At 39.7% G+C, this 27,631-nt stretch overlaps 1 protein-coding gene and 1 long non-coding RNA gene across 2 annotated transcripts in view; one reads left to right on the top strand and one right to left on the bottom strand.

The window, feature by feature from the left end:
• Positions 1–27,631, bottom strand: part of LOC138736857 (uncharacterized) — a 75,265-nt gene that overhangs the window by 38,513 nt on the left and 9,121 nt on the right. The window lies entirely within an intron of this gene.
• On the top strand, positions 256–27,076 carry LOC138754052 (uncharacterized). The gene is made up of 6 exons (XM_069917801.1): positions 256–533; positions 5,226–5,586; positions 7,540–7,739; positions 9,653–12,135; positions 20,798–20,852; positions 24,515–27,076. Exons 2-6 carry the CDS (start codon positions 5,501–5,503, stop codon positions 26,920–26,922), a joined length of 5,232 nt encoding a protein of 1,743 aa, XP_069773902.1. The 5' UTR covers positions 256–533; positions 5,226–5,500; the 3' UTR covers positions 26,923–27,076.

Raw genomic sequence — 27,631 nt, forward strand, 5'->3', positions numbered from 1 at the left:
CCAATAAGTTGGAGTTAGGTCAGAATCTAGGTTTCTGAAGTAACAAGGATTTGGCTAATTGCTCTATTCCATTATATCCAAACAATTATATCACAGGTCTGGCCTTCTGATAGAACCTAGCAAAATCCACATTTTAAAAAAAATTGAAATATTCAGAGTTCTAGTGAACATCACAAAAGACATTCTAAACAGAACAAGTATTAGAACCAATTGAAAGTTCTCTAAACACTGATGAGAGAGCTGTAGATTCCATGCAATAAATAACAACAGCCAGTATTACCACTACTCTTAGAAGACACTTTTCAGATATCTGAACTAGAACAAGAGAACACCAAGTTCCACAGTAAATGCAGACAAGAAGCTTCTTACAGTTAGAATTAACTACTGATGAAAACCAATTTCCAGCTTTTATTTTTCCTGAATGGTTAATGAAGGCCAGATTTGTTTTTTTTAAAAATAGTAACTGGTTTAAATGACCTGCTGCTTAATCCAAAGGTTGTAGACATTCATTAATGAGAATTTTCTTACAAAAGGTACGTTTGCTTTGTTAAAGTCACCCATGGAATGGTAAGAGGCAGACTGGGCTAGAGCAGAAAAGTAGAATAGAAAGAAGAGATAAAGTAAAGATGAATGTTATTTCAAAATACAAAGATTATATCATTAAATATGATTTTTATGGTATATATGTCATAGCTACAGAATAGTAAGAGATCTCCATCAAGCATCCATTTTATTCTCTCCACATTTGCATCAATTCCTCTGGGGTTTTTTTTTGAAAATTTTATTTATTAGTTCCTCTGTTGCTGAGGCTTTATGACTATAATCAATTTACCCGGATAGCATCTTCATCAATGGGCACAGTTATTAAGAAAAAGGAGCAAGAGAAAACCACATGACCAAACCTGCCAGCCTATTTATATCAGGCCCACTTTCCAACAGTGGTAATGTATATATTATTCCATTGATCAACTGATCTCCATTATCAACACTATCACTGAGGATTCCTTTGAACTTATAAGGTTCACACCCCTATGTTAGATAAAATATATCTTCATCTCATTCCAGAAGGTCCAATAATTTATTCAGGACTGTAAATCCTGGTTCCATACTCCAGGGGAAGTATTCTCCAAACATCTACTCTGTTAAGTTCTTTGATAATTTTTGTTTCACTAAGATATCTCATTCTTGTCCTTGCAAGGGTAAAAGAAACTGTTGGCAGTTGTATACAAACCTGGGACATGGACAACAAATTCCAACAGAAGGATAATGTTATGGTTGTCATCGGAGATTTTAACATGCAAGTAGTTTGGGGAAAATCAGATTGGAATGAGATCTTAGGAGAGAAAATTTGTAAATATCCACAAGATGGCTTTTTCAAGTAGCTTATTGTTGAACCCACAAGGGATATTGGGGATCTGGTTTGGAAGAAGAGAGAGGGGTATAGTAGGTATAGGCAATGAAGCAAATGGGGTACTTGAGGAGTATTAAAAAAATCAGGAAGGCTAAAAGAAGACATGAGGTTGCTTTAGCAGACAGTGTAAAGGAAAATCCTAAGGTTTCTACAGGTCTATTAAGAGCAAAAAGATAGTAAGGGACAAAATTGGTCTCATTGAAGATCAGAGTGGTTGGCTATGTGTGGAGCTAAAAGAGATGGGGGAGATCTTAAATGGGTTTTTTGCATCAGTATTTACTCAGGAAACTGGGAAGATAGGAAAGCAAACAGTGAGGTCATAGAACCTATACAGATTAAAGAGGAGGAGCTGTCTTAAAGCTAATAAGGATGGATAAATCTCCAGGGCCTGACAAGATATTCCCTTGGACCTTGAGGGAGGCTAGCATAGAAATTGCAGGAGCCCTGGCAGGAATATTTAGAAATTCTTTAGCCAAGGGTGAGGTGCCAGAGGATTGGCTCACATTGTTGCGCTGTTTAAAAAAGGCTCCAAAAGTAACGCTGGAAATTATAGGCCGGTGAGCCAGATGTCAGTAGAAGGCAAATTATTGTAAGGTGTTCTAAGAAATCAGATATACAGGTTTTTGGATATCTAGTGTTAACGAGCCCAAAGGACTCAAAAACCAGCAGCAACAGAAATTCACCAAGACATTGGCTACTTAATCAAAAATAATTTTATTTTCTTAATACAGAATAATAAAATCAATACTTATTACAATTAACCCCCTTCCAATTCAAAATGCACATGTATGTAATGCTTATGTGTTCAGGAAAGTTATTTTTCATTGTCCAATCGTTCACTTCTCCAAGTTCAGTGGTATCAGGCAATCTTCCTTACTGTGCACAGAATTAAACAGTTATTATATTCATCAGGCTCTGGAACGTTAACTTAAGTTGTTACAGCAACTGAAGTGTCTGACAGAAAAAACCCTCTTGGGTTTTTCCAAATGATAATCTCTTCTTCTAGGTTATCACAAGGAGTCCTTCTTTTTCCCCTATTTCAGGAGAAACACAATAACCATCCACAACCTCTACAATTGACTACAGAGATTTAGAATAGGCTAAACTCAGAACGCAAAACCCATCTTGAAATGGGGTCTTGCAGCAGGTCTGCCATCTTGTAGCCTTCACACAAACTATTGCAGAATACTCTAACAAACAATAGATGTTTTCTCTCTGCAAATCCATGTGGCCCCTCTTAGGACAACAAACTTCATTCAGACATTTAAAACCCTGGCATCAGTTTAAAAGCAAAAGAGTTCTCAGTTCTTGACCCTGGACACTGTCCAAACATGCTGGTCCATAAACACCTACTTGTGAAACTTTCACAAGCATTTCCATTGTCTCTGCAAACCCAACTGTATAGTTCTTGTATGACAAATGAGATGTTTGTGAAATGTGATCTGATAACTAAACCTCAAAATCTTACCCTTTTAAGATATATTTTTAACATAATTTTATTATCTTATTTCATAACACCAGACACTGATTAGGGATAGTCAATGTGGCTTTGTTGTAGGTCGTGTTTCAAACTGATGAGTTTTTTGAGATTACCAGATAGACTGTAGTAAGGCCTTTGATAAGGTCCCCCATGGGAGGTTAGAAAGGTTCAAATGTTCGGTATTCATGGTGAGGTATAAACTGGATTCACCGTGGATTATACAGGAGAAGCTAGAGAGTGGTGGTGAATGATTTATTTTCAGACAGGAGAACTGTGACTATTGGTGTGCCTCAGGGATCGGTGCTTGGACCATTGTTGTTAATTATCTAGAGCAATGATAATGCTGTAAATTGGATCAGCAAATTTACTGATTACACTAAGATTGGAGGCATTGTGGACAGTGAGGAAGGCTTTCAAAGGGATCTGGACCAGCTGGAAAAGTGGGCTGAAAAATGGCAGATTGAATTTAATGCAGATAAATGTGAGGCTTTGCTCTTTGGAAGGTCAAACCAAGAAAGGACATACACAATAGGGCACTGAGGAGTGCAGTAAAACAGAGGGATCTGAAAGTGGTGTCACAGGTAGATAGGGTTGAAAAGAGAGCTTTTGGCATATTGGCCTTCATCAATCAAAGTAAAGAGTATAGGAGTTGGGATGCTCTAGTAGTTGTATAAGACATTGGTGAGGACAAGTTTAGAGGATTGTGTGCAGTTTTTGACACCTAACTACAGGAAAGATGCCAATAAGATAGAAAAAAAGTGAAGAGAAGATTTACTAGGAACTGAGTTACTGGAAATGTTAAACAGGTTAGGACTTTATTCACTTCAGCGTAGAAGAATGGGGGTGGGGGTGGGGGGCTTTAATAGAGGTATTTAAAATTTTGAGGGGTATAGACAGAGTAAGTATAGGAAGGATTTTTCCACGGGGGGGGGGGGGGGGGTAGGTGAGATGCAAACCAGAGGACATGGTATATAAGTGAAAGGGAAAAATGTTAGGGGGAACTCCTTCACACACATTGGTGGGAGTGTGGAATGAGCTGCCAACTGAAGTGGTGAATGCAGGCTCAATTTTAACATTTAAGAAGAATTTGGACAGGTACATGTATGGGAAGGTTATGGATTGGGTGCAGGTCAGTGGGACTAGGCAGAAGAAGTTGGGAACAGATTAGAAGGGCAGAAGGGTCTGTTTCTGTGCTGTAATGTTCTATGATTCTACTAGGGGATTGGCTGTACTGGATTGGGTGTTGTATATGCGCCAGAGGTAATTAAAGAGCTTGGGGCAGTGATCCTAACCCTAACCCTAACCCTAACCCTAACAGGGTTAGGAGAAGAAACTAAAGTCAGATATGTTAATATTTCAGTGGAGTATAGGGAATTACAACGAGAGAAGAACCTGCCAAATTGGATTGGAAAGGGGGTGCTAGTAGGGAGGCTAGCAGAGCAGCAATAGATGGAGTCTCTGCAAAAATGGAGGAAGTTGCTGAATAAATGAATGCCAAAAAAGAGGAAAAATTTGAATGGAAAAATGTCACAACTGTGGCTGACAAGAGAAGTCAAACCAACGTAAAAGTAAAAGTGAGGGAATACAAAGATGCAAAATGTAGTGGGAAGATAGAGGATAGTCAAGTTTTTAAAAACACAGAAAGTAACTAAAAAAAAACTCATAAGGAAGGAAAAAATGAAGTATGAAAGAGGATACAAAGAGCTTCCTCAAATATATAAAGAGTAAAAGGGAGGTAAGAATAGATGTAGAACCACTAGAAAATGTTGCTGGAAAAATAATGGGAGACAAGAAAATGGCAGAGGAGCTAAAATGTCTTCACTGTGGAAGACATTTGCAGTGTACAAGATGTCCAAGAGAATCAGGGAAGGGAAGTGAGTTCACTTCCTATTTATAAGAGAGAAGGTGCACAGAAAGTTGAATGGTCTCAGGGTGGATGTCTCCCGGACTAGATGGATTGCTCCCTCAGGTTCTGAATGAAGTAGTTCTTGAGATTGTGGAGGTATTGGTGATGATCTTTCTGGAATCCATAGATTCTAGGATGGCTCCAGAGATCTGGAAAATCACAAATGTCACTCCACTATTCAAGAAGGGAGTGAGGCAGCAGAAAGAAAATCATCATCCGATTAGCCTGATATCAGTAGTTGGGAAGATGTTGAAGTTGATTGTCAAGGATGAGGTTAATGAGAACTTGGGGGCACATGACAAGATAGGCTAAAGCCAGATAAGACAAACCTGCAATTTTTTTTGAGAAAACCACAAACAAGCTAGATAAAGGAGAGGCAGTGGATGTTCATGGAGTTCAGCTCAGCATTTAATATGATCATTCCACAGTGGCTGGTGGAGAAGCTGTCCTTGCTGGGACTCAACACCCCTCTCTGTAACTGGATTCTGGAATTCCTAAAGGAAAGACCACAGTCTATTCAGGACAGTAGCAGAACATCGAACACTGGTGCACCTCAGAGCTGTGTGATTGGCTTGCTCCAACGGAGTCATCAAGTTTGCAGAAGTCATGATAGTAGTTGGCCCCGTTAGCAACAACAATGAGTCACACGACAAAGAAGTAGAAAATCTCATTATATGGTGTGAATGACAACCTGAGCCTGAGCATGGACAAGACAAAGGAGATGATTGTGGACTTCAGGAAGACCAGGGACAACCATCCTCCACTGCACATTAATAGATCAGTAGTGAAGTAAGTAGAGAGTGGCAAGAAAGGCCACTTTGCTAAAGTGTGCTTCTCAAAGCCAGCTGGCAGCTCAGCACCCCTCTATGACCTCCCCACCTACCCCACAGACCCCTCCACGTCCACGGGCGCTTGCCGGGTGGCGCCATTGTCCCCACTACAACTTCTGCCTTCCCTGACTGACTCCACCAGCAACGATCACAGCATGTGGCCCGAGCATATGGACCAGCCCCCGCCCTCGCCAGGAACTACAGCAATGTCACTTCCGGCTTATGGTGTAATGATGTCACTGCCACCGGCCGCAACGACATCACTTCCTGCAGTGCAACAAACATGGCTGGGGAAGGAGGCCAGCTACACAGCGGGCCCCCACGTGTCGCTGCCATCTTGGGCCAGGCACTGGGCAACACAGAGGGCCCCCGATGACAATGGGAATGACGTAGTCAACACGGGCGATGACCAGGCCGCCCTACTGATGCTCCCCATGCCTCCGGATGCCATAAATCACCGCACACAACTGGAGAGCGACGACTCCGACCCTGAGATGATCCTGGCTGCCAACACGCTGACCAGGGACATCCCTCACGACCTTGGGCACTCTATGATGGATGTGCAAGTCAATGGGCAGATAACAAAGTGCCTGTTCAACAGTGGCAGCACCGAGAGCTTCATTCACCTGAGCATACCCACTCCCTGAGATTAAAAGTCCACCCCACCACCTTCTTGATCACCCTTGCCACCAAGGATGACTGTTGGTACCTTCGGACGCTGATCGGCCGATATAACTATGGGAGGGGAGACATACACAGGGTTCAGGCTCCTGGTCATGCCCAAACTCTGCGCCCCAGTCCTCCTGGGCCTAGATATCCAGTGCCACCTGCAGAGTGTCACCCTTGCTTTCGGGAGGCTCCATCCTCCACTCATGTTACGCCAACCTAACAGCCCCGGCCAACCTGCGGCCTCTCCACACTACGCATCACCCCACCAGCGCTCTTCCCACATCTTATGCTAGGCTGCAAGCTGATTGCCGCCAGAAGTAGACACTATTGCGCTGCAGGCAGGGACTTCATTCAAGGCAGAGGTGTGGCGACTCCTGGTGGAAGGTGTCATAAAGCCCAGTAACGGCCCTTGGAGATCCCAAGTCCTGGTGGTCAAAGGGGGAAGTAAGCCGAGGATGGTCTTGGATTACAGCCAGACCATTAACTGGTACATCCAACTGGATGCCTACCCCCTGCCGAGGATCGCCGACATGGTCAACGAAATACCCCGCTACCGGGTTTTCACAATTTACCTGAAGTCGGTGTATCACCAAATTCCCATCCACCTGAAGGACAAGCCCTACACCGCCTTTGAGGTGGACAGGCGCCTGTACCAGTTCCGCCAAATTCCCTTTGGGGTCACGAATGTGGTCTCTGTCTTCCAGCGGGAGATGGATCGCATGGTAGACCGGCATAAGCTAAAGGCGACATTCCCGTATCTGGATAACATCACTATCTGCGGCCGTGATCAGCAGGACCATGATGCTAACCTGGTAAAATTCCTCCAGATGGCCGGGGACCTGAACCTCACTTACAACAAGGAGAAGTGTGTGTTTAGTACCACCTGCCTCGCCATCCTGGGGTACATCATGGCTGATGGGGTTGTCGGCTCAGATCCAGAAAGGATGCACCCATTAATGGAGCTACCTCTCCCCCCCCCACACTAAAGGCCCACCCCAGGTGCCTTGGCCTATTCTCCTATTACTCGCAGTGGGTTCCTCACTTCTCGGACAAGATCCACCCACTGGCCCAAGCTACAACTTTTCTCCCCCCACCTGCGACGCAGGCAGCCTTCATCCGCATCAGACAGGACATTGCCGACACCACGATGCAGGCCGTGGATAAGGTCTCCCCCTTCTAGGTGGAGAGTGATGTCTCCGAGGTAATCCTTGCCGCTACCCTCAACCATTGCTTTCTCCTCTAGGACCCTCCACGGCTCCGAGCTAGGGCATTCCACCATTGAAAAGGAGGCCCAGGTGATAGTGGAAATGGTCTGCCACTGGTGCCACTACCTGGCCGGAAGGAGATTCACCCTCTTCACGGACCAGGAGGCCATGGCGTTCATTTTTAACACTACCCACAGCGCAAGATCCTGCGCTGGAGAGACAAGCTGGCAACCTACAGGTACAACATCCAGTACTGCCCTGGAAAATTTAACGACTTCCCTGATGCTCTCTCTCGGACGCGTGTCTATGCATGATGACAGGCTGCAGGCATTGATTGGGTCCCTCTGCCATCCGGGTGTCACCAGGTTGTACCATTTCATAAGTCCCGGAATCTGCCATATACCATCAGGGATGTCAGGGACATGACCAAGGCCTGCCAGGTATGCACGGAGTGTAAACCCCATTTCTTCCGCCCGCCCCAGTCCCATGTTGTAAAGGCCACTTGGCCCTTCGAGCGTCTCGGCATGGACTTCAAAGGGCCCCTGCCTTCCACGAACTGAAATGTCTACTTCCTCACAGTAGTGGATGAGTACTCACACTTCCTTTTCGACATACCAGGGGGCAACCTCTGTACCTGTAGGAGTGTAAGGGGACAGGACAACACCTGGCCAGCTGTCAATCAGTTGGCCTGAATGGATCAAGCCCCACCTGGTCGGGTGTCAATCACCCTCCGGGATATAAGCCTGCGCCGGCCTCCAGAAGCCTCACTCAGAGTTACTGCAGCTACAGCCAGCTTGGCTCTGTTGAAGTCTTTACAGATTAAAGCCTGTTGTACAGTCTTTACCTTGTGTGTGTCTGATTCTGGCTAACAGCGTAGCACAGCATGCTTTAATTTAAATCAAGGACCAAAGAAGGCTGTTTCATCTAGTTGTATTTATACAATTGATGATAATAAAAATTGAACAATTTCAAGAGGCGTAGAATATAAGGGCAAGGATGTGATATTTAAGGCTTTATAAGGCACTGGTGTTTTGGAACATTGTGAGCAGTTTCGAACTCCTTATTTAAGAAAGGATGTGCTGACATTGGAAAAGTTTTGGAGGAAGTTCACAAAGATGATGGCTGTTGGCTTGTACTCGGAATTTAGGAGAATGGGGGGGGGATTCTCAATGAAACATTTCTAAGGCTGAAAGGCATGGACCAACTAGATGTAGAAAAATTGATTCCCATGGTGGGAGAGTCTGGGACAAGAGGGCACAACTTCAGGATTGAAGTCTATCCTCTTAGAACAGAGATTTATTTAGCCAGAGGATGGCCAATCTGTGGAATTTGTTACCATAGACAGTTGTGGAGGCCAGATGTATTTAAGGCAGAGACTGATGGGTTCTTGATTAGCCAGGGCATCAAAGGTTATGGGGAGAAAACTGAGGACTGGGACTGAGTGGGAAAATGAATCAGCTCATGATTGAATGGCGGGATAAATTTGATGGGCTGAATACCTATTTCTGCTCCTGTCTTATGGTTTTTTATACTATAGGTGTTGTAGGCCTGGTCACTGATTTTATCTTCATTGGAAAAGTTCCTCATTCCAGCAATCAGCCTAACGAACCTTTGGCTACATCTTAAGGAAGGCAAAACAATGGTCTTACCAAGAACTTGTATCTAGATCACAAATGAACCCTGTCACCCAATTTATTCATGCTGACCAAGATGGCATTCTGTACTAGTCCTATTTTCCTGCATTTGGTCCATATCCCTCTCAGACTTTCCTAGGCATACATCTGTCCAAATGCCTTTTGAACAGTATAATTGTACAATCTTCCATTGCTCACTCTGGCAGCCTGTTCCTGGTATAGACTCTCCCTTCTCACTTAACCTATATCCTCTGGGTCGAATTATCTGCTGTGGGAAAAATATTTGCAGTAATGGATGATTTAAAAATGTTTTTGTTAGCTGCAGTAGCCTCTACAGAAGACTGTCAATCAGGTACCTTTCAAAACAATGCATTTCAAGATTGCAAAGTTCAATGTTCTCAAGGTCACTATTTTTGTTGGTAATTTTTTGATAATTCTAAGATATACTTGAATACTAGATTTAATTTTAGTCTAATAACCTATTTTAAGAATAATGGTATCTGTCTTCTATATTTAGAAATGTTTTCCTTGGATGAAATCAGCTCAGTGAGTAGATCTCCTCCATCCTTCCGGATCTTCAAACCATGGTGGGATACTTTCATGGATTATTTGGCCATAACAATGTTAATGATTGGTGTGTTTGCGGGCACCACTCAGATATACAAAAATAGGACTGTTTGCTTACCAATTCAAGTTAATTCCACTAACAATGACCTGTCATCTATTGATGCTAACTTAAGCCAGGCAGACAAACTTGTGGATTTTAATGGAACTGATCTTCATAGAAAAATATATAATAAAAAAATTAAAATCTCACATGTTGACGCAGTCTACGCCGTGAAAGACACCAAGACGAATTTGGACTATCAGCAATATCGCTATGTCAACCAAGCATGCCATTTTCATGCAGTTCCTTGGTTTCCAAAGCACTTCTCGTATTTCATATTGATCCACACCATTGCATTAATGATTTGTAGTAACTTCTGGTTCAAGTATCCCAAAACAAGTTCCAAAATAGAGCATTTGATCTTCATCTTAGAGAAATGTTTTGAGTCTCCCTGGACAACTGATGTTCTCTCTCTGGCAGTTACAGAGAACAGCAGCAAAATGAATGTCAGGTCGCAAGAAAAGCGCAAAAGCACGCTAATGGGTCAAGGGATCAGTGAATCAATTAAAGGTCTAACACGGAATCATCCAGTTATAAAGAAACACTTTCAGCTACTGGATAAGAAAGATGGAGAACAGGCCAAAGCCCTATTTGAGAAAGTGAGGACATTCAGGTTCCATGTCGAGAAAGAAGACATCATATATAAACTCTACGTTGGGCAACTGATTTTTAAAACTCTTCAATGCTTAGTGATTTTGTGTTACTTTATGGTATTCATTCAAGAGGTTGACTTTGATGTTATATGTCGCCCTGGTGTAGAGGCTGTGGTGGGTTATGAGATTTTTATTTGTACACTTAGCATTGCCATTTTATTACAAAGAATCATTATGCTCTACCTGATTTTAGTAGCCATCTATGCAGGGCTTTGCCTTCGCACCCTCATCTGGATCCTGAGATCGCCCCTGAAGCAATACTCTTTCGAAAAACGAGAAACCCAGTTCAGTGATATCCCTAATGTAAAGAATGATTTTGCTTTCTTGTTACATTTGATCGATCAGTATGACCCCCTATACTGCACTCATTTCTCTATCTTTCTATCCGAAGCAAGTGAGAAAAAGTTGAAGTTGTTAAATCTGAATAATGACTGGACTGTGGACAAAGTGAGACAACAGCTAATCAGAAACAACAAGGAACAGTTGGAACTTCAACTTTTCATGTTAACAGGAATTCCACAAGCGGTTTATGATGTGACAGAGTTACAAGCCTTACGGATGGAACTGTGCAATGATATTAAGATAAGCACCAAGGTAACTCAACTTGTCCATTTAGAAGAACTTTTGATCGTAAACTGCATGGTCACTATTAAACCAGCTGCTTTATTCTTTCTAGGCAACCAATTGCATTCACTGGCAGTCACATTTTCCATTCATGAGGAGTTGCCTGAATGGATCAACAAACTAACCAGACTCAGAGAGCTTTCCTTGATTGGAGATATCAATATAGCCAATAAAACACTGGAACTAGAATTCTTAAAAGAACTTCGTTATCTGAAAATCCTTCGGATTCACAGTAATCTCATGAAAATCCCTTTCAATATGCTGTATGTGGCATCCCATTTAACTGGGCTGTCAATTTTTAATAATAAGAACAAGCTTGAAATGCTCCATTTGGGGGGTATGTTCAATTTAGCTCGTCTTGACCTGCAAAACTGTGATCTGGAGAACATACCACAGGGTATTTTTAGTCTCAACAATCTGCAAGAATTGAACCTCCAGGGCAACCAATTTACCCGAGTAGATGAACTTGAAAGTTTCCAACGACTGCCGAGACTGACTACACTAAATCTTAGTAACAACAAAATTACTTCCCTTCCAGATACCTTTACTTTCATAGGTAACCTTGGACGTTTTAATGCATCAGACAATCAGATTGAGACATTGCCAAATAGTCTATTTACTAATCAGAGGCTGCATTACTTGGACTTGAGCAACAATCATTTGACTGTCATCCCTGCATCCATTAAAAACCTCAAAAACCTTAAATTTCTAAATTTGAGTTCCAATAAGTTGGAAACTTTACCAGACGAGCTCTTCCAATGCAGGAAGCTCATGACTCTGAAGCTAAACAATAATTTACTTACCTTCCTTAGTGGGAAGATTCAGCAATGTTCTCTACTTTCAAAATTGGAACTCAAAGGGAATCCTTTGGAAGAACTTCCAGTAGAAATAGGGCAATGTAACAAACTGAAACAAAGTGGCCTGGTAATTGATGATTTCTTATCTGAGACACTTCCTATGCCAATCAAAGCAAATTTGATTTCTAACCAGGAAGCTACTCCAGATGTTAGATTAATCACTCCCAACAAGATATCCCATCCACATTTGGAGAACCTTGTATAAAGCATGGAGCGTGATCAAATAAAAGATTCATTTTGATTTCTGATCCCAAAGGAATAAAACTAAATTGTAATCTCAAACCAAACTCACAGATAAATGTTTTGCATGTAAGCAAACCAAATAAAAATTTTTAATTGCTCTTGGTTGTTCATTTGGATGAGTTAATTTTCAGTCGCTCCTTTGTTAACCAGTGAATGCTGGAATAGTCATGTTTCCCTTCTCTGTATCTTAAGGATGAAATTATATTAAAGAAAACACAATCCAGCAGAATTTTGGAATTCATTAAAATTTGAAGCCAAATCATCCGGTGATGTCGAAAGGGATGCAAGGCATTTACATTAATTTAATACGGCAATCCTAATGAGGAGGGAACATTGTGTGTCTCATTTTAAAGGCATACACAGTCAGTACCAACGTTTAATGATTGCTGAAAATTACAACTGATTGCTGGTGGTGACCCAGACCCCTGGAGGAGCCATTTTCACTCATTCCAATTAAAATAAAATGGGTGGTGAAATCCTAAAGGACTTGCTTCATTATTCTCAGAAGTATTTTTGTTCAAACTAAGAATGTTGTTTTGTGCAGACTTGTTAGCATGCGTGTATTTGTTTTGTCAGGAGAACTGCAATGAGGTATTCTGCAGTGTGAAGAATGTGGCCGTTGATCAGAGTCTGAACATGCAGAATCAATGCAGTTGGCCAATAGTTTGAGTACGTACAACAAATGAGATCTTCATTCTCGTTAACTGCCTTTTAAAAATGAGCAAAATAATTAGATTGTAAAGAGCATAATTAAAATGGAACATTTCTAGTTCACTTTACTGTCTTTCCTGCTGTCACTCTATTTTCCTTCACTGTTTCCTAAACAGTGTATTATACTCCAAATGCTCTACCCAAACTTTTATATTTTCATACAAAATTTGAAAATACTGACATGCTGATTTATTCTTTCTCCAAAGTTCTGAATATGGAAATCGACTTTGCAATCAATAGCTGACAAATCCCCAAAAAGCTCAGCAAGGAAAGACTCAGCAAGTCGCACAGCATCCCCACGGGAAAAGAAAAAAGGTTAACCATTTGAGTATACCTTTCATTTCAATATTTTGACAAAGGGTTGCATATGTTTTCAGATGATACCTGACGTGCCCATTTTTTGCTTTGTCCCCAATTCCCAGCATATGTTGTATTTAATCTTTTACTTTCTTTTGATTGGAATACATAAAACACAGTTAATAATTTTAACCAATCAAACATGAGCAAATCGTATCAAGAGTGAGAGCAAATAATTTATTTTGCTGTGCTTTCATTTTGTTTTACAAACTGGAAATTACAAGTTTTCCTGGTAATGAAAGATTTTTTAAGTGAAAGGCACCACTGAATCTTTTTGCACACCAACACACAACACACCTACATACAAACAACATATACATAGTGATCCAAAATAACTAAATACACAAAACAATAATTTACAGATTTCTAGGATTGTTGAAATCTCACCGCCTGTGGGAAGAAGCAGTTTTTCAGCCTGGTAGCCCTGTTTTTTTATGCTCCTGACCTTCCTTGAAGGTCGTGCCTCAATGATTCTCTGAGCCCTCTTAAGCACCACGTTCTGTAGCTATCATCAAAAAAGGGAAAGGAGACCCCAGTGATTTTCTCAGCAGTTTTAATCACCTTCCCTACTGATCTCCAATCAGCTTTGCAGCTACCATACTGCACATTCTCTATTGTGCTCCAGGAAATTTTCTATTGTGCTTCTGTAGAACGTTGTTAGGATGGTGGCTGGTAGCCTTGCCTTCCTCATCCTCTTAAGGAAGTGTCAGTGTTCCGATAAGGAGGTGTGGTGGGTCCAGTAATAGGTTGTCCTTTAAATGAATGCCAAGGAAATTTTTGCTACCCACTATAAGATGGAGCCGTTGATAAATAATGGGGAGTGGTCCTTCATCCTCCTGAAGTCCATAATCATCTCCTTTGTCTTATCTACGTTGAGTCTTGGGTTGTTGCTCTTGCACCGTTGTACAAGCCTCTCAGGCTTCTCTCTGCAAGCCAACTCATCATTGTTACTGATGAGGCCAACTACTCTTTTGTCATCCACAAATGATGATTCTGTTGGAGCTGAACCTGACAGTGCAGCCATGAGTTAGCAGTGTGAACATGCAGCCCTGATGTGTGCCAGTTCCCAGTGTGATGGGGGTTGAGATTTCACTGTCAACCTGGACAGACTTTGGAGGAGTCACGTGATAGAGTAGTGGCCGGTAGGAGAATACCAGCCCTCTCCAGAAAAGAAGGAAAAAAGTAAAGAAAAAGCAAAGCCACAGACACACAAACCACAACAAATAAAAAAAAATAAATGTGTGGAGGAAATGGCACCAAAGAAAGAAAGACCAAAAACAACGGGAAGAAAAGAAGAAGGAAAGACGCCAGAAGAGAAAGGTGAAGGCCTTACCTGTACGAAGAAACAGGGACCCACTGTGGAAAGAGGAGCCCACTCCCTGAGGTCAGTGGAAACTCCGAAGGGTCGCGACCCACCGAACGCAGGACTACAAGGATGGCTCATGGACCCAAACAGAGGTGCGCAACCATGCATGCATGAGGAATCGCGCATGTGCGATGTGCACGACAAAGACAACACTGATGGGAGGGGGACCAGCTGTGGAGTGGAACTCCACAGCTTGAACATCTGAGAAAGACCCAACAGTAGGGCTCCCAGCGGGAAGATATAGAAAATAACGGGAACGGGAGGGAGAATGAAAAACGGGAATCAGAGACACAGCAGATGACCAGCCCAGAGGAAGGGGACCAACATCAAGACACCATTAAAAAAAAAACCCAGCAAACTGAGATAAACAGCCCAATAAGAAAGTCAGAAGAGACACAGATACAAGGAAGAGAGGTAGAGGACACAGGTCCTGGAGTGGACACAGGGGAAGAGGAGGGAGAACATCAAGCTCTGCACAGAGAAATAGAAGATAAAGGGAATGGACTATACATAGATAGAAAATTTTTTGAAGAATATATGGAAGCAGTAAAAGAATGGCAGACACGAGAATTTAATGAAATAAAAATAATAAAAGGTACAGAAGAAAAAGTGAGTAGATTAGAGATGATCATGACAGAAATAGGGAAAAGAGTAGACAAGGTGGAAGAACGAGAAACAGCCGTAGAAATGGAAGTGGATGACTTAAAAAGGAAATTGGAAGAATCTGATAAAAAAGTTAAAGAAACACAGGAGTTGTTAGCTCAGAAGATGGATATAATGGAAAACTATAATAGGAGAAACAATATAAAGATAGTGGGCCTTAAGGAAGATGAAGAAGGCAAAGATATGAAAGAATTTATAAAAGAATGGATCCCCAGGGTCCTAGGAATGCCAGAAATACAGGAAGGAATGGAAATAGAAAGGGCACACAGAACATTAGCCCCAAAACCACAGCCACAACAAAAACCAAGATCCATTCTAGTAAAATTCCTGAGATATACGACAAGAAAAAATATATTGGAGAAGGCAATGAAAAAAATGAGAAGACAAAAAGCCACTGGAATACAAAGGTCAAAAATTGTTTTTCTACCCAGACATAAGTTTTGAGCTCCTGAAGAAGAGGAAAGAGTTTAACGCAGCAAAATTGAGCCTATGGAAGAAAGGCTATAAATTTATGTTAAGATATCCAGCGGTGCTTAAAATAGTTATCCTGGGGCAGCAAAGCAGACTGTTCTCAGATCCGGAGAAAGCACAAGAATTTGCAGAATGCCTGCAAAACAGACAGAAATGAGGAGATGTAACAAGAACAAGAATGACGACAAACTTCATATAAAGAAGAAAAATAATATATAAGTAAGAACTAAGAAGGGGAAGAAAGGAAGCAAGGGGGGAATTAAGAGGGTGAGCTTTGTTATATGTGAAGATAAAAGTCTTTTCTGGAGGGGGCTGGGTGGGAGAGAATAACAGTCACTGCGAAATCAGTTGACGCTTGCGAGCGAGTTCACAATCCAAATGGAGAGGGGAGTTGTGGTTGCCCGGTAAGGGACCAGGGGCAACTCAGAGAGGGGAGGACATTTGGCGTTAGGGGAATTTTAGATGTGGGAATAGAGGAAATATTTTATGCTTTAGAAGTGTTGTCTTAGTGTGTTAAAACAAAACAGAAATGGATAAGGAGGAAAGGTGGTGATGAGGAAGTGGAAATGAGAGGTAAACAAAGTATGAAATGGCCATGTTGAACTATATGACTATAAATATTAATGGAATACATAACCAAATCAAAAGGAAGAGGCTGTTAAATTTACTGAAGTAAGAAAAAAGTGGTATAGCATTCGTGCAGGAAACATCTAACAGAAGTGGAACACAAGAAATTAAGGAGAGACTGGGTAGGGCACGTAACGGCAGCATCATATAATTCAAAAGCCAGAGGAGTAGCTATATTAATCAATAAAAATGTACCAATCAAAATAGAGGAGGAAATAATATATCCAGCAGGGAGGTGTGTAATGATAAAGTGTCAGATATATTCAGAATTTTGGAACTTGCTCAATGTATATGCACCTAATGAAGAGGATCAAAAATTTATGCAAGATATCTTTTTGAAGATTGCAGATACGCAGGGGAATATACTGATAGGAGGGGACTTTAACCTTAATTTGGACTCAAAGATAGATAAAACTGGAAAAAAGACTAGCAGAAAGAACAATGTAACCGAATTTATGGTTAAATCAATGCAGGAAATGCAACTTTTGGATATATGGAGGAGTCAACACCCAAAGGAGAAGGAATACTCATATTATTCAGGTAGACATAAAACATACTCAAGGTTAGACCTGTTCCTGTTGTCAGCCCACATCCAAGGGAGAGTTAGGAAAATGGAATATAAAGCTAGATTGTTATCGGATCACTCACCCCTATTATTAGCAATAGAGCTGGAGGACATCCCACCGAGAATGTATAGATGGAGATTAAACTCTATGCAACTTAAAAGTCAGGATTTTAGAGAATTCATTGAGTGACTAATTAAAATGTACTTTGAAATAAATACGGAATCAGTGAAAGATAAATTTATACTATGGGATGCAATGAAAGCGTTCATCAGAAGGCAGATAATAAGTAATGTAACTAAGATGAAGAAATCGGGAAATAGAACAGCTAGAAAGGGAAATAGCAAGTACAGAAAAAGAATTAGCAATAAGGGAAGATACAACAAAAAGAAGAAAATTGGCGGACAAAAATATAAAATATGAAACACTACAAACATACAAGGTGGAGAAGAACATAATGAAGACAAAACAGAAGTATTATGAGCTAGGAGAAAAAACGCACAAAATACTAGCTTGGCAGCTTAAGACGGAACAAACTAAAAGAACGGTATTGGCATCAAGGAAAAAGGACATATAACCCAACAGAGATCAATGAAAACTTCAAGGAATTCTACGAGCAACTATATTGAACTGAGAACGAAGGGAATGAAGACAAATAGATGAGTTTCTAGCTAAAATTGAACTTCTGAAATTGCAAGAAGAGCAGCAAAATAAATTAATAAAATCATTTGCAATAGAGGAAACACGGGATATATTAAAAAAAAACTACTGAACAATAAAACGCCGGGAGAGGATGGACTCCCAATAGAATTCTATAAAACATTTAAAGACTTATTAATTCCTTCTCTCCTGGAAGTAATGAGCCAGGTTGAAGAAACACAAAACATGGCAGATTCATGCAAAACAGCAATAATTACAGTAATACCAAAGACGGGGAAAGATCCACTAACACCAGCATTGTATATACCAATATCTCTACTTAACACAGATTATAAGACAATAGTTAAACTATTAGCAAACAGATTGGCTGACTGTGTGCCAAAAATAGTAAAACTAGATCAAACTGGATTTATTAAGAAAAGATGAACAACGGACAATATCTGTAAGTTCATTATCTTAATCCATGCAGTACAAGGAAACAAGATGCCAACAGTGGCAGTTGCCTTATATGCAGAGAAAGCCTTTGACAGAATAGAATGGAATTATTTATTCAAAGTACTACAGAGGTTCAACCTACCAGAGAAATATATTAACTGGATTAAAGCATTATATAAGGGACCATTGGCGAAGGTGACAGTAAATGGATATATATCAAGACAATTTAAATTAAGCAGATCAACTAGGCAGGGATGTCCACTATCTCCCTCACTGTTCGTGTTAGCTATAGAACCACTGGCAGAACTGATAAGAACAGAAAATAAAATAAGAGGGATAAAAATAAAAGGGAAGGAATATAAAATCAGTCTATTTGCAGATGACGTCATAGTATACTTAACAGAACCAGAAATATCAATAAAAGAATTACATAAGAAATTGAAGGAAAATGGAGAAGTATCGGGGTACAAGATCAACGCAAATAAAAGTGAAGCAATGCCAATGAATAATGTGGATTTCACAAAGTTTAAGAAAGAATCACCATTTAGATGGCAAACACAAGCAATTCGATAACTAGGTATACAACTAGATAATAATCTAGGCCAGCTATACAAACTAAATTATCAGCCATTAATGAAGAAATTACAAGACGACTTAGAACATTGGAAAGACTTACCACTAACATTGATAGGAAGGGTAAATTGCATTAAAATGAATATCTTCCCAAGGATACAATACCTATTTCAATCGTTACCAATTCACCTAACAGAGAAATTCTTCAAGGAACTAAAGAAAATAATAAGGAAATTCTTATGGAAAAGGGGGAAACCGAGGATAGCGCTAGATAAATTAACAGAATAGTACAAACAAGGGGGCTTACAGCTACCAAACTTTAAGAATTATTATAGAGCAGCACAATAAAGATACCTATCAGAATTTTATCAAACAAGGGAAAAACCAGATTGGACCAGATTAGAGCTAGACAAAATAGGGGAGAAGGTACCTGAACATATACTATATAAGTGGGATGAAAAGCTGGTGCAACATAGGAATTCACCAGTACTGCACCATCTGCTCAATATTTGGAAGAAGATTCACGTAGAAAGGAATAAAACAAATTATCAACTACCAAAATTAATATTGACGCAAAATCAACTAATCCCTTTCACAATAGAGAATGGGAGAGAAAAGGGATCAAAAGAATAGAAAATTGTTTTTTGGGAAATAAATTATTATCTTTTGAACAAATGAAGGACAAATATGGTATAACTCACAGTACAATGTTTGCATGCCACCAAATGAAAACCTACTTGAAGGACAAATTGGGAAGCAGTCTGAGGTTACCAGAAGGAAGCAATTTTGAATATGTGATTACAGATACAATGATAATTAAAAGATTTATAACAAATATGTACACCAAACTGCAAGAGAAAGAGAACAAAGAAACAAGCTGTAAACCCAAACAAAAATGGGAACAAGATCTAAACATAAAGATAAAGAATGAAACATGGGAAAAGCTAAGCTCCGGAACTATGAGAAATACAATAAACACAAGGTTATGCATGATACAATATAATTGGTTACACAGGCTATACACCATGCCCCAAAAGTTAAATAAATGGGACCCAACAGTATCGGACAGATGTTTTCACTGTGAGAAGGAAACGAAAACAGTACATGCAATTTGGGCATGTGAGAAAGTGGAAAAGTTTTGGGAAGATCTAAACCAGGTATTAAATAAAATCACAAAAAGCAACATACCAAAAAATCCAGAGATCTTTCTTCTAAGTAATATAAGAAGTAAATAACTTGGACTCGATTTGGATGGAGCACAAAAAAGATTTATTATGATAGCCTTAGCTGTAGCAAAAAAAATGTATTATGTCAACCTGGAAATTAGAAGAGAGCCTGAGAATACAGCAATGGTACATAGAAATGAATAAATGTATTCCATTGGAAAAAATAAGATATAAGAAATAACATCACAGTATTCGAACAAATTTGGGAACCGTACATGGAACACAACAGAGAAGTCCTACCGTGGACCTCCACCGCCTAAAATGACAGAAGACTAAATGAATTGACCCAGTATGTAAAAGTAGAAGACACAAATTTCTTGTTTATTTTCATTGTGTGACGACATTGTTTAATGGGTTTAATGTATCGTATAGGTTGAACGTTGGGAGGGGGGGTGAGGGAGGGAGGGAAGGGAGGGGGAAAAAGGGGAGAAAATGACACTGTGTATATTCAAGAGGGAAATGTTTGTGTGTATTTTGGTTAGCGTGGTTCATAGTGTGAAAAATTAAAAAAATTTTTTTTTTAAACCTGGACAGACTGTGGTCTTTCAATCAAGGTCCAGGATCCATTTGCAGAGAAGGGTACTGAGTCCCAGTGAGGAAATTGTATCCATCAACCTCTGAGGTATAATTGTGTTGAACATTGAGTTGAAGTCAATGAACAATAGTCTGAAAGTATGAGGCATCATTCTTTAGGTGGTCAGGATGGAGTGGTTAACCTTTGCAGCACCTGAATTATTGGCCTGATAATCCTGGACCCGCAATCTAGCAATGAAAGTTCAAATCTTGTCATGGTAATTTCAATTTTTAAAAAATATATAATTATTAGTATTGATTAAAAACCACTGGAATTATGATGATATGCACTTGCTTCCAAGTAGGATGTACAGTAAATCTATCAAGGGCACATATGCTGGCCCTTTTTAGAATGATGATTGCCTCTGACTTAATTATTCCAATTTTGAACAGGGGCCAAATCATAAATGCTTGTTTTGGGTGAGAAGAGCCCATCCAGATAAACAGAGTAAGTTGATAGATTTTTAATGAATGGAGAGCAGCTCAGGACATGCAAAAGTAGCATTTTCAATTTGTATGGTCAAGAACTTGGATGTATTTAAAGAAATGGAATATTGAAGACAAGCAGAAGTTCTTGTTTCAATGTCATCAATGAAAACATTCTAAACCCAATCATTCCTTGGAACTTTGTATTTTCTCAGGTGTCAGTGGAATGTTATTAACCATTGAAACATGACTTGTTTATTTTACTCTCTTAACTAATCATACTTTTACTTTTAGAGGTTGTAAAAGACAAATTCTGTATTTTCCAGGAAAACCTATCTAAAAATCTGTCTTGAGTAAGTAATTATACTAATTCCAAATGCTGCTGTTTCAATTGTTCATTTATATCTGAGGATGACAGAATTTTGCTAATCAAAGGTATTAAAGAATTTAGAGAAAGGATGGATTGATCGCAAATCGATCATGATTTTATTGAATGGTGGATCAAGCACCAAAAGCGGAGTGGAAACACCAGCACTCCTCCTTTGTATTTTAATATCACATCAGCTGTAAAGAATCCCACTAATTCACTGAAGAAATGTTCCATTGTTACCACATATTTGGAAAGAACAGTTTCTTTATAATGGCCCTTGTTCACAGATTAACTTCTGTTAATCAGCTCAATATTGCTGAAAGCCCTGTACTGTGCTGTATTGTTCTATGTTCATAAAAAGGACTGTCTACACCAGTGGATTTCAAACATTTTCTTTCCACACACATACCACTTTAAGAAATCCCTTACTAATCACAGAACAGCTATGCCATAGGGATAACTTAAGGTGGTATGTGAGTAGAAAGAAAGTTTGAAAACCACTAGTCTACACCATGTAACACCACTTTTTTTTCCCCTGTTACAATGGTAAATGTGAGCATTTATTCTATCTTTTCTATTTATTATCTTTTTAATTTAACATACATATCGAAGTTGTTTCTTTTTGCTTTGAGGTATCTGTTCAGCTGCGGGAAGTAAAAGTTTTGGTTCATAGGTACATTGTACAATGTTTATGACAATAAACCAATAGGTCAACACTTTGTGAAAATAAATAGTTCATGTCCTTAACATGACACAATGTTTCATGTTCATGGTTATATATATCCTCTAGGTCAAATTTACTGGTTAGTGGAGTCAAGAAATAGGGAGTATTTGGATTCTAAAAAAATTTGATAAGCTGTAACATTACTCTCAAACCCATGGAAAAGGCCAGTGGGATTTGTTTACAGAGATAATAGAGAGTGGGATAAATAGTTTGTTTTTAAATTGGCAAACTGCAACTAGTTATCTGAAGGATTAATGATTGGGGTCTCAATCACATATAGATATAACAGAAAGGACCAATGTAAGGTATCAAAATTCACTGATAATATGAAGAGAGATGGGAAAGTAAGTTATGAGAATTCAAAAAAAGTAACAGGAAAACGAAGTGTGGAGGAATAGTAGAACCCTCTTTTCAATCTTCTTCAGCATGATGCTGAACCAAGCCATGAAAGACCCCAACAATGAAGACGCTGTTTACATCCGGTACCGCACGGATGGCAGTCTCTTCAATCTGAGGCGCCTGCAAGCTCACACCAAGACGCAAGAGAAATTTGTCCGTGAACTACTCTTTGCAGACGATGCCGCTTTAGTTGCCCATTCAGAGCCAGCTCTTCAGCGCTTGACGTCCTGCTTTGCGGAAACTGCCAAAATGTTTGGCCTGGAAGTCAGCCTGAAGAAAACTGAGGTCCTCCATCAGCCAGCTCCCCACCATGACTACCAGCCCCCCCACATCTCCATCGGGCACACAAAACTCAAAACGGTCAACCAGTTTACCTATCTCGGCTGCACCATTTCATCAGATGCAAGGATTGACAATGAGATAGACAACAGACTCGCCAAGGCAAATAGCGCCTTTGGAAGACTACACAAAAGAGTCTGGAAAAACAACCAACTGAAAAACCTCATAAAGATAAGCGTATACAGAGCCGTTGTCATACCCACACTCCTGTTTGGCTCCGAATCATGGGTCCTCTACCGGCACCACGTACGGCTCCTAGAACGCTTCCACCAGCGTTGTCTCCGCTCCATCCTCAACATCCATTGGAGCGCTTTCATCCCTAACGTCGAAGTACTCGAGATGGCAGAGGTCGACAGCATCGAGTCCACGCTGCTGAAGATCCAGCTGCGCTGGATGGGTCACGTCTCCAGAATGGAGGACCATCGCCTTCCCAAGATCGTGTTATATGGCGAGCTCTCCACTGGCCACCGTGACAGAGGTGCACCAAAGAAAAGGTACAAGGACTGCCTAAAGAAATCTCTTGGTGCCTGCCACATTGACCACCGCCAGTGGGCTGATAACGCCTCAAACCGTGCATCTTGGCGCCTCACAGTTTGGCGGGCAGCAACCTCCTTTGAAGAAGACCACAGAGCCCACCTCACTGACAAAAGGCAAAGGATGAAAAACCCAACACCCAACCCCAACCAACCAATTTTCCCCTGCAACCGTGTCTGCCTGTCCTGCATCGGACTTGTCAGCCACAAACGAGCCTGCAGCTGACGTGGACTTTCTACCCCCTCCATAAATCTTCGTCCGCGAAGCCAAGCCAAAGAAAAAGAAAGATATTGTGTAGAAATGTGAAGTTATCTATTGCACTGGAGGAACAAAAAAATAGAATGAATGTTGATGGTCAAAGGGATCTGGAAATCCTGGGTGTACAATAAACATTGGAGATTAGATACAGATGCAGCAGAAAAAAAAATCTAATTATTTGAATATGAAGTTAACCTGAAAATATGAAATATTTAATAAAGGATATATGGTGCAGTAGATATTAATTAGATTGATTTTTTGGGAGAAAAGAGAACAAAATGTAACAGTTCTGACAAGAATTTAGAAGAATGAGATTTAATTGAATAGCAAACTGAGAGGGGTTGACAAATAGGTACTGTGACAATGTTCTAAAAGAAGGGGGGAACAGTTTCAAGATAATGTAATAGCCACTTAAATCAGGAAGGTGTATTTTCCCTCAGAAGGGTGGGCCTTGTCTAAAGAACTAGGATGCTACCATTAAGAATAATCATGTTTGAGATTGGTGAATTTCTGACCATGGTGGAATCAAGTTGAGACTAGGATCTTACAGAATAGAGCAGCCTCAAAAGACAGCATAGCACATTTTTGTTCCTATTCTTATGTGTTTATATACTCAAATGTCAATTGCTTTAAAAAAATAATCATACTGTTTTACAAGACTTACATAACTTCCCTCTCTGAACGAAGTCATAGTTCCTACAATGAAACCTGGTTTCCATTCATGTGGCTAAGATCCATACTTCCTTAGACCCTTGATATTTTATTGCCATATACATGATAGGTAGGAATTACAGTGGAGCTGAAGTGGTTAAAATTTAGATCAGACCATCTCAGACTTGGCATATGTTACTTCTATATAATGTTTATAATTTTATTTTGAATTGCCCTATTTAAATTTCTATGTCAAATATCTCAATTACAATGCAGCATGACCGAATTCCTGTCAGATACGTTATTGGGTGAAAGAACTTTAAATAAAATGCATGATGGAAAAAAGACTACCATCTCAAGTGTTTGCAAAATGTTTGGTTCAAATACCATTATTTTACATTTATTTCAGATATGTTTACTGTCTCTGATGTTTCATCTTTGGAAAACAAGCAACCAGCCTTCAGAGTCTTCAAACCTTGGTGGGACACTTTCATGGACTATCTTACCATCATTATGTTGTTGTTGGCTATCTTTGGCTGCAGCATACAGCTTTACATGGATGATACCTTATGTTTGCCATATATTAATGAAGTAGATGGCAAGGCAAGCGAGATAAAATCAAATCAGAAAAATACTCCAGAAATTTCTCATGCCAGTACTAATCAACAAATAATTATAAGCCCAACCTTGTCTCCTCAAATCAGTCAAGGAAGAGTTACAAAGTTATATACCTGGCAATACTATTACATCAATCAAGTGTGTCACAATCAAATTCCTTGGTTCACCAGGTTCTTTTCTTACTTAATTTTATTCCATACACTTGGACTGATTATGTGTAGTAATTTCTGTTTTACATATCCTAAAACAAGCTCCAAACTGCAACAATTTCTTGCCATTCTTCAGAAATGTCTGCAGTCACCATGGACATCCAAGGCATTATCAACTGCAGTCATTGTTGATGCCAGTGAAGTGGAGAAGGTCCTGGAACCACAGAAGACCACAGAACATGAAGCTGATGAGACTAATATTAAAATTGATCAATCAGCTAATAAAGCTCTCACACACATTCAATCAAACACAATGGAAACTGATTCATCCCTAGACAAGAAGGATGCAGAGCAAGCCAAAGCTTTGTTTGAGAAAGTGAGGAAATTTAGACTCCATGTTGAAGAGAAAGATACAATCTATAAATTATATGCTGGGCAAACATTGTTCAAAACAATATATTGCTTAATTATTATTGGTTACTTTCCAGCCTATATTTATATTATTGAATTTTACAATATTTGTGAGCCTAATGCATTGTCACTGGTTTTTTACAAGACTTTCAGATGTACTTTCACAACTGCTCGTTTCATTGGGAAAATGGCCTTGTTATATCTAGGTTTGATAGTTATCTATTGGTTACTCTGCATCCATACATTAATTTGGGTTTTCAGAAAACCACTGAAACAATATTCTTTTGAGAAACGAGGAGAAAGTCAGTTCAGTGATATCCCAGATGTTACAAATGACTTTGCCTTCTTGATGCATTTAATAGATCAGTATGATACACTGTTTTGTAAGCGTCTTGCAGTTTTCCTCTCAGAAGTGAGTGAGAAAAAGCTAAAATTGTTAAGTTTGAATAATGATTGGACTGTGGAGAAAGTGAAAAAGCATTTAACAAAAACTCAGAAGGACCAATTTGAGTTGTACCTCTTTATGCTATCAGGAATTCCTGACTCAGTCTATGATGTTACTGAGATACAGGTCTTAAAGCTGGAACTTTGTAGTAATGTTAAAATTTCCAACAAAATCACTCAACTCAGCCAACTGGAAGAAGTCTGGCTCTCGCACTGTGTAACTGAAGTTACCCCCTCAGCTTTGATATGGCTGAGAAACCAACTCAAAAAAGTGGGAGTTAAATATGTAAATCGTGAAGAAATTCCTGATTGGATCTACAAATTGATCCAGCTCAAAGAACTCTATCTTACTGGGAAGCTAGCCATTGAAAAGAAGGCTGTAGAACTGGAATCAATGAAAGGACTCCGCTCCTTGAAAGTTCTTTACTTAAAAACAAGTCTCTCTAAAATACCCTCCACCATCATCGATGTTGCATTTCACTTGCTGAAGCTTTGCATTCACAATGATAAAACCAAGCTTCTGAGCTTAAGTATCTTAAAGAAAATGGTCAACCTGACCCAAATTGAACTGCACAACTGTGAATTAGATAAAATCCCAACAGCCATTTATACTCTATCCAAACTTCAAGTCCTGGACCTTAAAGGGAACAACCTCACGAAAATTGAAGACATTTCCAATCTACAATATCTAGAGAGGTTAAATTGTTTGAAGTTCTGGTTCAACATGATCAAAGTCATTCCACCAACAATTAATTTAATCAAAAAGCTTGAGTATCTTTATTTATCCAACAACCAGATTGAGGTTTTGCCAAAAATCCTTTTCAGTATTGAAAAATTGTATTATCTCGATGTACAAAACAACAACATTTCTGTCATTCCATCTGATATTGGGAATCTCAAAAACCTCTACTTTTTAGATTTGCGTCATAATAGAATTGAAGTCATTCCAGATCAGCTCTTCAAATGTGTTAAACTTATGACTCTGAAGCTAAGCAATAACTTAATCTCATCCCTCAGTGGAAAGATCTCAAAGCTCACCCAACTCTCTCATTTGGAACTCCAAGGAAATCACTTGGAGAAACTCCCACTGGAAATAGGACAGTGCTTTTTGTTGAAAGTTAATGGTCTTATTGTAGAACAATATGTTTTTGAGTCACTCCCTTTAGAAATAAGAGAGAAGATGGGTGGAAGTTAAATGAGAACCATTAGACATCAATTCTTCGATCTAAAAAATGTTGCCTCCCTATGAAAAGAGATTCTTGATATATGAAAAAAAGGATTTGACTTTAACTACTTTCATCTAGTTATTGATTGTTAGAATTTGAATAAAACAATGGCATAAACCCAAATTATTGCTTAATATTATTATACCAGATGGCTCTCTACTGGACTTTGCTTTGGAAAAAAAAGTTCTTGTGACCTTTCAGAGTTGATCAATTCCCATTTATTGTTGATTCCTAAATAACTCAAAAAGACTCCTGTAGATGCCGATATCATGGAGACAGGTTTTAAAACAAGGAACTGGTTGGTCCATTAGTGAAGGCGTAGTATCAGAATAAGGGGTTACTCATTTAAGATGGATATAGGGGGAAATTATTCTGTTCAAGTGTATTGAACCTTTGGAATCCTCTGCCCAGGAGGCAGTCATTGAGGCTGAGACTGACAGACACTTAAAACTGTTAGGGAACCAAGAGGTAATGGGAAAAAGTGCGGATGTGCTGAGATCAAACTAAATGACAGGGAAATCCTGAGGGGCCGATTAGCCTTCTTCTACTCTAGTTTCTTATGCTCTTGCAATTCTGTATTGGAGGTGACAAAAATGTTATAAAGAATGGACAGGGCAAACAAAGATTAAGAGTATACATCAAATTAGATTCAGAGAAGGGGGAAAGGTGATATAAAGG

Source organism: Narcine bancroftii, chromosome 1 (assembly GCF_036971445.1).
Source record: "Narcine bancroftii isolate sNarBan1 chromosome 1, sNarBan1.hap1, whole genome shotgun sequence".
Taxonomy (NCBI): Eukaryota; Metazoa; Chordata; class Chondrichthyes; order Torpediniformes; family Narcinidae; genus Narcine; species Narcine bancroftii.